The 13,950-nt window shown below is 50.6% G+C and overlaps 1 protein-coding gene across 3 annotated transcripts in view; it reads right to left on the bottom strand.

The window, feature by feature from the left end:
* TTC23 (tetratricopeptide repeat domain 23) overlaps positions 1-13,950 on the bottom strand; it is a 63,612-nt gene that overhangs the window by 21,969 nt on the left and 27,693 nt on the right. For all 3 annotated transcript variants that reach the window (XM_019726665.2, XM_019726663.2, XM_074317916.1), the window contains exons 7-8: positions 8,989-9,103; positions 2,148-2,275 (exon numbers count right to left, since the gene is read on the bottom strand). In XM_019726665.2, coding sequence (XP_019582224.2) covers positions 2,148-2,275; positions 8,989-9,103 — 243 coding nt within the window. The remainder of the gene's footprint in view (positions 1-2,147; positions 2,276-8,988; positions 9,104-13,950) is intronic.

Genomic DNA, 13,950 nt, shown 5'->3' with positions numbered 1-13,950 from the left:
ATAGGAGATAGGAATAACATCCATGGGAGAAAAAGGGTGTGAATTATAAAAAGAGAATACATAAAGGACACCTGGAGAAAAAGCCACATCAAAGATTATAAGAATCCACTTTAGCTGAGTAGTAAGAAAAAAAGCTTACATGGATTGTGTCCTTGGTGTGTCAAGAACTGTGCGAATCAGTTTACATGTGTGAGCTCATGTAATTTTATCCTCATGCCTCCTTTAGATAAGCACAATTTTAATCCTCATTTGACAGAGGAGGAAACTGAGGCACGGAGCTGTCAAGAAATCTGCTCAAAGTCCAACAGGTCATCAATGGCAAAGACAGGATCTGAATCCGGCCAGTAATTTTAATCTTTTTTAGTTGCATGGTCTTCTCCATCTGTGCACAGTGACATTCTTACATAAGTGAAAAACTACAGTTTCCTGGTGATTTATCTATTTACAGAACATCCAAAACATAGTCCAGGGTTTTCTATTTCTGATAAGAAGTTGTTATGAAACAATAAAAAAAAAAATCAAACATTCCAACATGATAAAAAATTAAATATATTTGACATTTGGTTTGGTTTATCTGATTTATACCAACATGGAATAAAAAAATGAATTGGTCAGAAACCAGTATCTTCTGACAGTAATCTCTTCAGTCAGACATCAAGATATACAGAGGGAAAACTGTATGTCGATCTGCCATGTTACTCCTGAAAGTCTCCCAGGATCTTCATGAAGGCATGACTACAGATGCAGAACACAAATGCTGAATGTAAAAGCTAAGGAAAGTGGGAGCCAGGGAAGGGGGCTTCCCCACCATCCCCACCACACAGCCCTGAAGGTGCCTGACATCTCTCCACAGACAGAAGGAGCTAGGGGTGGGGGAACCACAGTAAAAGCGCTGGTGAGGCAGAAACGATTTCTCAGGTGGAAAGGCAGACATTGTGTACACTGGGAAAGCGTGACTCCCCTTGGTAGTGAGGGACTTGCCTAAGGCTAGAGCCTGTCACGCCCTGTGACGCATCCCGAGCAAGGACAGAGCTTGGTGTGGTGTTGGGGCTGGCAGCTTGGCTATGGGAATTGATTGTCAGCCTGCAAGGAGCCAGCGAATGAAAGAAGAGCCTGACTCCTTTTCCTAGATGAAGCTCTCGATGCCATGTACAGCTTGATTGGGGAAACTAGAGAGATAGATGTGCATGAACTTGAATGGTAAGGCGAGATGGCAGTGGAAGAGATGCTACATGGGTTTAGGGAAAACAGGCTATGGCAGCCTCTGAGAGTTGGATAAGATGAATGGAGAGGAGTAAAGAGGACTTAGATGGACTGAGAAGAGGGCGTGGGAAACTGGGAGCTCAGGAATGCGGGGGATGAAGACACGGCAAGTTCAGGGCCAGTGAGCGGCCTGATCTGACTGCAGCAGAGGAAGTAGGGCGGGGAGCCTCAGGGGACAAGGTGGAGCCGCAGGCGGGGCTGGTGGTGGAGGGCTGTGGTGCTAGGCGGAGGAGTTTAGACTTTCTTACAGGGAAAAAGACCTCAGAGAGGGTTCTTGAGCAGGAGAATGGCACAGCTAGAAGATAAACGCACACAGACTAGAGTGACCTTCACTTACAGTTTACCTGAAATGGCACGTTCCTCCCCAAAGATCAGCCTCCTGTGGGCACAGCGCTCTGGGACCACGTCTGGGGTGGTCTGAGCACAGCCCCAAACGCTTCCCAGGGACTGTCCTCGGGCCCAGCCCCTGTCGGCTGACTCTGGCTACAACCCACAGGGAGAGGCTGCACCAACGGTGAGAACGATGCAAGGTTGCCACGTTTGGTCAGATGGGTTGTGCCAGGCACAAGGGCGCCTGGTGGGAGAAGCGGAGGCCCAAATTAGAGCTTGTGTTCTGCTCTCTGAGCAACGTGCTGGGGCACGAGCTGCATCCCAGCCAGAACCATAGGTGGGGAGATGCAGCGTCTGTCCACTGGCTTCTCAAGGCTTCTAGGCCTTTGTGGGTGAACATGATTCTCATACAGTTTTGTTTCCCAAGATCTGGGGGCTGCCTTATTTATCCACGTCCCAGAGGAGCCTGACACATGCCTGGCACATAATAGATGCCTATTGGATACCTACAGAGTGAAAGAATAGAGCAGCCTAGGCCACCCACGTAAACTTACCTCTTCTTGCCCAGTGACTTGTAGAAAATGGCAATATTCATCTTGAATCGAAAGAAACTTGGCTTTTCCCATCCCTTCAGCATCCTTAAGATGAGCCATGCTCTCTTGAAAATACTGTTCGGCCACATCTGAAGAAGAGCACCATGAACAACCACTTTGAAAACTGCTCACAGATTTGAAATGGAAACAAAATAAATACGGTCTTAGGGGTGGTGGACTATTTGAAAATACTAAGCATTTGGAGAAGAGAATCCAGCTAAGGAAACTATGTTTTGCTCATTTATCTGTCTGTTTTATCAGAAAAGATTTCGGGCTCGGAAGGATACAGCAATTTACCTTCCTTGGTTTTTCATGTCTCTTACATACAGTAAGCAACATTAATGCACGTTATCTCCCAGACCTGAAGACATCAGTACGTTTTAAGGTTGAGTATGAGGGTCTGTTTCAATGGGGGTCTGACCAGCAGATGGATGTTTAGAGTATTACTCAAAATCTTCTCCTGGTAGGAAAAAACTCTACAGCATGGAAAGTGTTCTACCTCTTCTACTCGTGGCTGACTCATGGGAAAACAAAACATTACCGATGTAACTGCTCAAACTCTTAACGTTGGCTGCTTTGATAATCTCATGACAGTAAACGTGAGGGATGATGTGGCATTTATTTTGTTGACTCTAAAAGCATCAGAGATGAATGGGTCCGTGGCTAAAAATTAACGAGCATGTTCACGACTGAAAGCCTCTTGACATTTTCATTTTCTGTCGAATTGGGAATTACCCAAAGAATGTAACCAAGCAATTCCTTCTTAAAAAGTAAGGAACTTCCCAAGTCTCGGCCTGGTTCCCCGAGAGGGGAGCCCTCACTAGAAAGACCGGCAGGTGTAAAGGCCGGAGGACGGGGTTGGGGGTGAACGGGCAGGGGCTGACTTGGAGACCCTGGGCTTTGGCAGAGGAAGTGCCACCATGCTCGGACAAAGGGTGCGGCCATGTGGGACTGGAGGCAACGAGCCAGTATCTCAGACAGGGGCAGACACAGCCGTGCTCGACCCCTTTCCAGCCCCCGTCTTGTCACGTTCTCCTACCTTTTGGTATTCTTTGCCCTGCTGGTCACATGGTGATGGCCAACTGCCTCCCCAAAGCACCCCATTTCAGCTTGGTCCCCTCCCCCTGACTGCTGCATGCTCCCGCTCTTAGTGGAACTGATGTCACAGAGATGCTGGGAGAAAGGAAGCTGCTCTGTGTAACTCAGACGACAGTGTAAATGGCTCGTAACCTCTGATCTGGGAACCCTACTTGTATTTTCCAACGAGGATGCTTGTTAGCACATATGGATCTCTGGAAGGGGGAGTGGAAGTGAGGGAGGAAGGAAGGGAGGGGAGGGAGGAAGGAACTTATTACTTAAACCAACGGCAGCTGGGCTAGTGAAGGAAAGCCACACAGCGAGGTGGGGCGTCAGGGACGGCACTGCCTGGGGATCTGTCCTCGGGGCTCAGCCTCCTAGAGTTGCACCCCATTCCTCCAGATTTTCCCCATTTCTGTTCCTGGAAGGTCTCCCATCAGAGGGAGGTGAGGATGGGGCGGGGGGTTCTCTGACAGCTTTCATCACGTACAAGTTGACCACGATGACACAAGGCGTCATGGCCAGACCCTCGTGTACTAGAATGGCCCAGGGTTTGGGACTAGTGGAAGGTTGAAGGCATCCACTGTGGGTACCTTCCCTGTCTATACATTTGAAACCACTGTTATCTTCACCCAGAATGCAGGAAAGCTCCCTTATTGTAAGACCCTGACTTATTTCCCTCACCCCTCAAACCCCCGAGACTAACTTTCTGGACTATGAGCCACACGACTCGTCTTTGAGGGGAGAGCAAATCTGTCCTATGACTACGGCTAAGGAGTCACCCCTGACAAGCACAGTTTGTTCTCCTGGGGCCGGGCATCCCTCAGCAGGCCCATCAGGGACATGTGACAGTAGGATTTCCACAGGGAGAGGAGGTCACGGCAGGGTGGGGGGGATGCCACCGCCCAGCATGGACCCTGTGCCCTGAGGCTGCGTGTGGGTTCACAAAGAGCCAGCAGTTTCAGCACCGTTCCTAACGTTAAAAACCTCTTCTAGAATCCTCTGTAACCTGATGCTCGTGGCCTGGGCAGAAGATGAGGTCATTTTCTAAAGCACAAGAGCATGACTTAGCTTGTAAATCTGAGCCCTGGTGGCACAGGTGTTTCAGGGCCATTAATCGTCTCCTATTTTCCCTCCAACAGAATGTTTAGCCTGTCTGCAAGTTAGAGCGAGGGAGGAAGAGTGGCCCAGTGGGCAGGGTGGCTGAATGTCTCCTGCAGGCCCCATCAGACTGTTCAATCTGTGTGCTCACACAGAAGGAAAAGAAAGCAAGGCTTCATTCAAAGATCAAGAGGAATGCAGGGTCACAACTAGGCACCCTGGGGGCCAAAAGGCTTTTCATTAAACTAATTGCCAGTAACCCTGGGTTCACTTTCTTGAGACTGTCCTAGGCAAGAGCTGGAACAGGGAGGACAGCTTTCACCGAGAGGGAGGCCTGCATGGACAATTGCCTTTTGTGACAGTCTTGGAAATAGTCTGGACTCCGGACTCATTGGGAGAGCACTGAGGACCCCAGGGAATCTGAACACGGAAAGTCTCAGAGCGTAGGTTGGCAGGAACGCAGAGGAGTACCATCACCAGGCAGACAAGCAGACTGAATCCACTGAGATCCCGCTGGGGGCTGCCACGTGGGCTCTGAGGCTGCCCACAGGGCTGGGGGGCAGGGACACGGGGCGCCTGAGCAGACGAAGCCCAGGACAGGCTCTCTCTTCCCACTGGAACCTCCGTGGTCCACACTGGCCTGACAGGGCTCCTGGGAGTGGCGGGCCTGCTGCTCACTAGCCGCGTGGCCCAAGAAGTCCATGGCCATCTCTGGGGGCAGGTTGGCAGCAGTAGAGCGAGGTGACCAAAAAGAAGGCGGATGGGAGAGTGGACATGAAGTGTCTGCCCCTGGCGCCCACAGGCTCAGTGAGGGGGCTCAGGCACCACGGGGTCTGCCTGCCTCAAACTTCCTCACCACCAGGAAGCTGACAGGACCCCAACCGACCCCACCACCACTCAGAGTCCCATGTGGGGCCACCAGGTAGTGGTCCAACAGCCTCAGGCCTATGGCCCCAGTTACTTGTCTTGGGAAAGTGTATGTGTTTTCCATAAACTGCCCTAAAAATCCTCTTTGAAGCTAAGTCAGGGTATAAATGACAGGCTTTTCTGAGACAATCTGAAAACAAGTTATGAGCCAGCACAAAAGTGAAAAACTGAAGCCTCATAAAAGTGGTTCCCAGAGAGGGCACGCACTTTCTCCTCCCTAGGAGAGGAATAAAGCCATAGGTTTTGTTCTCAGACATTAAGAGGAAAGGCTATTTGTAAGCAAAGCTTGATGGGGTTTCAGTTCTGCCACAGTCTGTCCCTCTGTGAAGAGAGACCAACAACACAGAGTTGGGGTGAAGAGGAGGCCACCCCATGTACTCCTCTGTGGGCCCCAAGAGCTGCGAACCCCTGCAGCCCCCACCTGCCCATCCTCCAGGCTTCCTGTCTCCCTGGATCTGGGGCGGGGGCACCCCCAGTGCTGCTCACTCTGCGGTTGTAGAGTGGGGCTGAGTAGGCAGTGCTCGGCCTCTGCCCAGGCCTTGCTTTGCCTCTAACCTGCAGTGACCCGGGCCACACCTTGGACCCCAATTCTCTAGAAGGGATGTGCTCAAGATGCCTCCAGAGGTTTCTGAGAAGGAGGGCCTACTAATGAGGTAGGAAACAGGGTAAGAGGCTTCCCTTTGCATCTCTGGCATCACCCCCCGCTGTCTCTCTGCAGCCTCCGCGTTCTCACCTGGCCTGGGGAGCACAGAGCAGGCATGGATGCCCACATCTGCTTGGGGATCTCAGAGGCAGGCCAGGCTCGGGCTGGCTGGGCATTTTGTAATCAGAAAAGGGCCCTGCGTAAGAGCGAGGCAGGGTCTCTCTGAGCACACAGGGATTGAAGGGGGTGGAAAGGCTGAGCAGGAAGGAAGATAGAATGGGGAAGAATGAGGAGGAAGGGAGAGGTGGGTGGTTGTGGCCAGCAGGGGCTTCCACCCATTTCCACCGGCAGGGGCAGTGAAGGAGGGCCATGGGAAGGTGAAAAACCCCTGACTGGCTGCTCCCAGGTGGCCATGTTACCTGTCAGGAGCCCACTGGAGCTGGGCGCATGTGTATACCAAGGGCTGTCTGGCTTCCAGTCTCTCTGGGACACACAAGGCCCAAGGGACATCCGTAACCCAGTGAGCAGGGAGTGGCCCGGGTGGGGGCAGGATCCAGCCTGGGGGGCACGCTGAGGAGGCAGGCCACAGGAGGAAGAGTGGAGACAAGGGAGGATCGTGTAAGGGGAAAAGGAGGCGACTTCATCGAGGTACAGTGCCTCGTTTCAGATCCTTACAAGTTCACATCTCTTGTGCAAAACCTGGGGAGAGGCTGGGACAAATGGAGGCTGGGGTTATCCGTCCATGTGCACGGGGAATTATGTCTCAGGAATGCACCCCAGGCTCACGAGTCAGGGTTCCCACCCTCTACCCCCAAGGCTCCGATGAGGCAGAACCCGTGCTGTTCTGATGTCTCTGCACCCCACAAAAATCCCTGGCCGCCTGGAGCCCAGATTGCAGATGGGGCCACTTCCAAACAAGGCAGCCTGTGCTCGGCGGGCTGTGCCTCTCAAAGGTTTACACTGAGATGTACTTGGCTTGGGCCCATTTCATGTTAATATCCTTTAAGAGAAGAGTTATAAACTCAGGGCCGATGCCCTGAGCACTTTGCAGGGTTGGGAGAGCAGTTAATACCAAGTTTGTCTATGGCTGCTCCGGGAAGCGGGCCAGGCTCAGGTTAGGGACATTCCAGGAGCCTGAAGTGGGACTTCTCGTGCAATCCCAGCCCTCGGTGACTTCTAGGGCCGTTCTGCCTGCATAAGGAATGCATCGAAGGCAGAGCAAAGGGATGGGCTTGAGCTTGGAGACTGAAACGCACTGGTTCCTTGGCCGGCAGTGGTTTCTTTGTCAGAGGGCACTACCTTCAATGGGCATTCAGCAAGCAGGCTACAGAGAACCCCAAATGAGACATTTTTGTCATGAATAATTCTTTTTTTTTTTAATTGTACTCAGCACAGACAGGTGTGAGCACACAGAGGGCAGAGCTGAGACCCCCACGCAGGGGGATTTCCTTGCCACCCGGCAGCTGACCCCCCGCACTGCACTCATGCTTTCCAGTTACGGACCCAGCCCTCGCACTGTTTGCCTCACTCAGAGCCTGAAACATACTGGAGTTAGTTACCACCCATTACAGATGGATTTCACATAAAAGTCTAGATTTCTGCCTTCTCTTAAAAAAGCAGCAGATCTGCCAACACAAGGCTGCCGTCCACTTGGCAGCGGCTCACTTTCCACAGGGCGCTGGCTTCTCAGGTTTGCCACAGGCCTCGCCTCTCCACACGGCCTCTCTCGTATTATAATCCACAGGGAACTGCCGTCTATAAGTCTGTTCACTGCTGCTACTGTTTTCTAATCACTACCTGCTCCCCTCACATTGCTTATCTGGATCCTACGGACATTTAGATTTATGACTCTCACTACTCCAGGGGATTCCATCAAACATGCACTTGCATTTTAAGTGCATGATTAACAGTTGTGGAACAGAAGTTTCCTTTCCCCTATTACAGGAATTGTAGGCAACAATAAGCTGGTCAAAATGTTGGCTCTTTGAAGGTTTTGAAACTGACTGTTATGTATGAAGTGTTCTAGGGAACGAGAATCAGAAAGGTCACCGGCCTTTTCTAGCTCTAGACAGGCTCCTCCAGCTCTGAAAAGGAGCTCAAAGCTCCAGGAGACCAGAGGGAGGGACCCAAGGTGGGCGGACAGATGGATAAACACTGGCATCTCTTCACCAGCTCCCCCCTGGACTGGAGCCCCTGCCTGGTCCGGGGATCCCTGCAGACTAGGGCGTCACTGACGTGTCCCTGCTATTTCCCATCTGCCAGCCTCCTCCTCTGAGCCCCTCTCCTGCTCCCAGAACCCCAACCCAAGCCTCCCTGCTGTCGATTTCAGGCTTGCTGGCACATTGGACCTTATTTTACTATAACACACAATTATTTTTACCTGACATCTTGGAATAGACCCCTAGGTCTTCTCTATGAGTTATATTGTTTCTGAATATTCTGAACCCAAAAACAAAGTCACTGGACTGTGTGTTCTCTATTAATAGCGGCATACTGTATGCTCTGATCCTGGGATGATGAAATAAGAACTCCCCAAGCTCACGGCTCTACCCATCATGGGGGGCTAAGAAAAACATATGCGTCATAAATGGCAACTTCCCTTTGGAATCCTGAAACTCGGTAAGTTCGTCCTAATTGAAAGCTCAGCCCTGTGAGAGTCTGGAGGCCGGCTATCCAACAGGCCAGGAGCTCCGCTGTCACAGGAGCTCCACAACAATCTTTAAAAATAGATCACCTTTGAAAGCAGAGCAGATTTCCCTGCAAGCCCTGCGTGGATTCTCTGGGGCTCTGAAGAGCTAGGTGTGGATGAGGATTCATTGTATTTGAAAGTAAGAGATGAGAGGCAGGCCGAACCAGGATAGAAAGCAAAGGCCTCTGGTGACGCTCCCAGAGTGGCGTAGCTATGGTGATTGAATAAAGCTGCGAAGGACCCACATTCCAGCTCCATCCACCTGTTCACCCATCCCAAAGGCAGCTGGTTTGCAGACCCAGGTGTGTGGGGCAGGCAGGGAGTGGGCAGTGCCCGCCTGGCACCCCCACGAGGCTGGCTCTCACCATGGTGCTCGGGCCTCCCGGAAGCGATGGAAGTGACGGCGGCCCGGGCGACACAGAGTGCAGACAGCGTTGCTTCCTCTGGGGAGGGCTTTCTCTTCAGGATGATGAGATGCGCCTGCCACCACGGAAAGAAGGAACACACGTGTTTACACGGCTGGCGGCCACGACCCGGAACTAACTGTTCTCGCAGCGCTAAGCAGAAAGCTAGGGAACTTTCTAGCAAGGTGGACAATGTGATTTCTGCGGAGGCACAATCCACTCTTGGGAGAGCTGGGTTTTAAAAGCATTGTGCAGTGGGAGAGCAAAAGCACCGGGCGCTGAGTGCAGATGGCTTGATGCTGCAGCCAGAACCCATCACTAAGAAAATCATGTAAAAGTTTCTATTCCTGGGCGAGCAGTGGCAGCAGAGGAGCCAGGAGGGTTTGAAGAAGGAAGAGGATAGACTAAAAAGTGCCAGTGCTGGGAAGAGGAGGGGGGCAGGCCCAGACCCCTGCCTACCGGTCAGCCCAGAAAGGGGGACGCACCTGCGGCATCAGCAGCCTCACCCACAAAAGCCTGGATCCCTCCCCCACACACGACCCACCAAGCCCACGTGCCTGCACCCTCTGCAAACTGGCCCATGGGAGCGGCCCGAGCACATAACACAGCTCGGCCCCTTGAAAAGAAAGCCTTTTTGTAAATTCGTTAAGAAGATTTTAAAAATCCTCTATGATCCTATGGACATAATAATAATCCTTTCAAGTAAAACACAAAATATATCCCTTCAAAGGAAGAGATATAAAAGACATAAATAAATGCTCTTCGTGACATGTTTATATTCATCCAATAAACAGGTATTTATAGGAGACGCGTAGGCTGGGAAATGTGGGCAGTCCAGAAAGAAACAGACAGGAAACATGAAACCACCCAGGGCACTCACGTGAGACGGTAGGTAGTTTGCAGTTAGCTGCCCAAAAAATGACAGAAAGACTAAAATACCACGAGTTAAAAAGAGAGAAACACTAGATTGGGACAGTCATACGAACAACAACTCGGATAGAAGTTGCACTTTAATAACGGTTTTCATCTGTGATATCCATCGTGATTGTCTTGGCCATTTTTGTTATCCTCACTTGATACACAAGAACACTGACGTTGCCGAATGGGTCACTTGCCCAAGATATCTCACACCTAACGAAGGACGGAGGTAAGACTCTGACCTTGATCCTCTGACTGCAGATTTGCTTCTCCTACTGGGTCGTGAAGGCTGCCATTCCTCCCGCCCTGGCCACGGCGGCAGACGTCGCTGATGGTGCCTAAACAGTCCCGAGCACTGGTTCATTCAGCCTCCAGGAGCTGTGACTAACCCATGGCAGCTGGTCTAGCAGATAAAGCCATACTGCTAAACCCTCCGAGTCCAGACCGAGCAAGAAGACAGCGACGCCAAAAAGACTTGTTCCCCTGATGACCCGCTGAATGCATGTCTGAGAGGGAGTCAGAGTAGAGTCTAGACGGCCACCTCATTTGTCATGTGTTAAACTCAACTGAGTTAGTAGCTCTAGACTTTTTATGGTAGGGGCCACTGCAAATCAAGATGGGGGGGTCACAACTTTTACTGCTGTGTTAGAACAATCAGAAGTTCGTATTTGCAAATGCTAACAATATCCTTTGTTTTAAAACTAGTTTTCTTTTTATAGGATATCAATACACCAAGTAAGTGATTTTGGCGACCTCCAAATTAGTCATTCATCTCGGTTTGGCCTGGAGCTCTGACTTGAAATGCTTTTCAAGTAACGGGCACTCCAAAAAGCAATTACATGTGAGGAAAGACAACAGGAGCTACAGGAAGAGAATTAAAGGGACATGTGTGCGGTGTTTGGGGAGAGGAAACGAGTGAGAGGAAAAGCTCATCCAATTCCAAATGCAAACTGAATCGTGTTTATTTTGTGTTTTTCCCCTGGGTGAACTACCTCTACACTCTACTACTGAGGAGATAAGTCTGTGAGGCCAGAAAAGATTGTTACAAAGACTTAAAACCCAAATTCAAATTCCAAAAGATGTCATAGTTGTTTCCACTCAATGTTATCATTCAAGGCGGAGATATGTGTCTATCAAAATTATTTTCAAAGGAAGAACTGCCTGTTTTGAGAGTCCTTTAAGTTGCCTTTTGCCTTGGAGACAGGAAGCAAAGTTTTCCACGAGCAAAAATGCTCAGAGTATCGAAAAAGTGGACCCTGCAAACTTGAGGGATCTGAATTTATCACAAAATCTTCATAACCTCAGCATTTTTCTGTGTCTGAGATGCTAATATAAGCAAACATGTATTATTCATTATTCACTTCAGAAACTCAATGCCTGATCTGATTTATTATTTAATGTTCATGAAGCCTCTAAAAGCCACACGCTGGGGGGATGGGGGTGGAGAAGGGAAGCCATGATGTTTTAAATGTGCAAGATTAGTATCTCATTTATTCACTAAAATTCAATTCAATTTAATTCCGTCCTATTCAATTCGATTTATCTTAATTTTTAAATGCTTTCTATGTGCCAGATATCAAACGCTAGAAATTTATTAAAAAACAAAACTAGGCTCCATTTTCAAAGAGCTCACAGAAAAGCTATAAAAATGTGGGCTAGTTCGATTCTCTCTAACCTTGCAGACACTGCCCTTCTAGGTTTGAGCGCCCAGCTCACTACTTTCCTCTCCACCCATCTTCCTGTCATTATTTTCAGTGATTTCAGTATCCATGGGATGGACCTGCGCTGTCAGGCAAGAGAGAGACAGTACAGTCTGATGGGTTCATAGAGGAAAAGAGGATGATACAACGATCCTTTACAGGGAGGAAACCCGAGGAGAGTGCAGGACCCCAAGGCAAGGTGCTTTACCTTCAGGGGCAGAGAAAGGGAGGGAGAATTTCCTAGCAATGGAAAGGGACCTATGGCTTTCAGGAGAGGGATGCAGCGCACCTGCACAGACCTTGCAGGGGGAGCTGAAGGAATAGATTCCCTGTCCTCTCCTTCCAAGGTCAAGCTCCTGGTCAGAGGGCACGGGCCCCCCTCACACTGCACTTAAGGGTCGGGTCCTCTGGTGGGGCCCAGAGCAGGGTTGGGAAGGACGCACAGTGGAGCTTAGAGAGCAAAACACATCGTCCAGCTCATGACCCACCTACACCTTGGCCTCTCAGGTTTCCACAGGTCCTGTTCCTCTCTCCCCTCAGCCCCCAGCCCCCATCGTGCCATGGGTCATCGCTTCATCTGTGCTGCCTCTGGATCCTGCGGCTCACAGACCCGCTTTGATTATGCGGGCACCCTGGCTCTATCCTGTCCATGCAGAGCTTCTAGTCCTCTCCCCACTCCCCACATTCCCACCACCCACCCACCCTGTCCTGCTGTTCCTTCCTTTCTTGTATGTAAAAGTGCCCTTACGTCCACTGAGGCATTATTTGAGATGGTAAAAAGGGGGGGAACCATCTAAATAGCCATTGGCAGGGGAATGAATATATTGTGCTTGATTTATACAATGATTGAACTCTATCTGCATTTCTTAACATGGTTCCATGTCAAAAACACCACGGAATGGAAAGGCAACTTACAGAAGGACACAAACATGGCACCACTGATGTTCACGGTTCTGTTCTGAAGCACAAATGCTTCTCGAATAGACAAAGCAGGTAAGAGTGGCGCTGCTCTAACGGAAGAAGGTGGAGAGGGCTTGGAAACCCACGGACCTGCTCCCACCCAGCTGCCCCCCAAAAGACCCTCCATAGAATGTGAGGGCTCGGGGTGACACAGGTTGAGAACCCCAGCTCTGCACCATGTAGAGGGAGCAAGTGCCAAGGAAGTCGACAAAGCCAGTGGTTCGATTACACCCTCTTTCCAAACTCAACCACTGTTCAGCACTCTGGAACAACCCTGTGTTTGCTAAGGGAATATAAACACCCCTGCTGCACACATCTGAGAGCATTTACGGACTAACTGTTCAAGTTCCCAGAATGACAGGAGTCGGGCTTGCCTCTCCCGGCTTCCCGCAGGGATGGATCGAGCTGGGGACCTGTGGCTTGACTGCACTCACTCCTTGTTATTTGTTAATCTCCCCAGGGCTGGAGTTTCTCCTCCTGCCCTTTGCCGTTTTCAGTGTTGCACGGTGTCGTGTGGGAGACCCTGTTCGCTGTGCCATTTGTCGTGCGAGACGGCCTGCAGGGCCTCTAGTCCCGCTCCCCACATAAGAAGGCAGGACATGGTGAGGTCAAAAAGGAACACCCACGGAGCCATAGGTAGGGGAGTCATAACCACTGTAGTCTCATGGAGGCTGGATCCACACGACCTGCAACCTGCCATCTGCTTCCCTGCCTGCCAACCAACCGACCGACCCTCCAACCAGCCCAACCGCGGCAGTTATATCAGGGGCTAACTGGCTACCTGGTTACAGCTGACGGCCAACTAGCCACAGCTGACGGCCATCTACTACTCGAGCCAGCACCTTTCCACGTGAGGCCGAGAGCCTGGAAACTGCTCTCTGGGCCTCTGTCTCCACACACGGTTAAATGTTTATCTACTGTCATCTGAGGAGTGTTTAATATTCCTACATCTCTTGTGCTGCTAGTGAGTTGCACCGGGTTAAAAACAAAAATGAAAACAACCTTTGATATCTACTTCAAACTTTAAAAACCCTATCGAGCAAGGTCATTACCTGAAAACCTCATTCACAATACCAACCACCTCAGGCCCTGCCCAGGTGACAGCAGCTGTTGCGTTCTGGTCCCACTGTGTGTTTCTAGTGGGGCGGGGGAGAGGGGGCGGGAACCTAGGATTCCTCAGCACCAATGCAGCTGACAGTAGATGCAGCCAGAGCCGGAGCTGGTAGACCCTTATCTAACTGGGCCTGTTGCCTTGGATTTGCAAAATGTGTAATAAACAGTTCTTAAAGAGGAAACTTGATGACCAGTAAACAAGATGTTTCTATCGATGCCGGCAGACCCCATC

This window comes from Rhinolophus sinicus, linkage group LG13 (assembly GCF_036562045.2).
Source record: "Rhinolophus sinicus isolate RSC01 linkage group LG13, ASM3656204v1, whole genome shotgun sequence".
Lineage (NCBI taxonomy): Eukaryota > Metazoa > Chordata > Mammalia > Chiroptera > Rhinolophidae > Rhinolophus > Rhinolophus sinicus.
The sequence above is the reverse complement of the archived record's forward strand: the minus strand, read 5'-3'. Positions and strand labels throughout refer to the sequence as shown.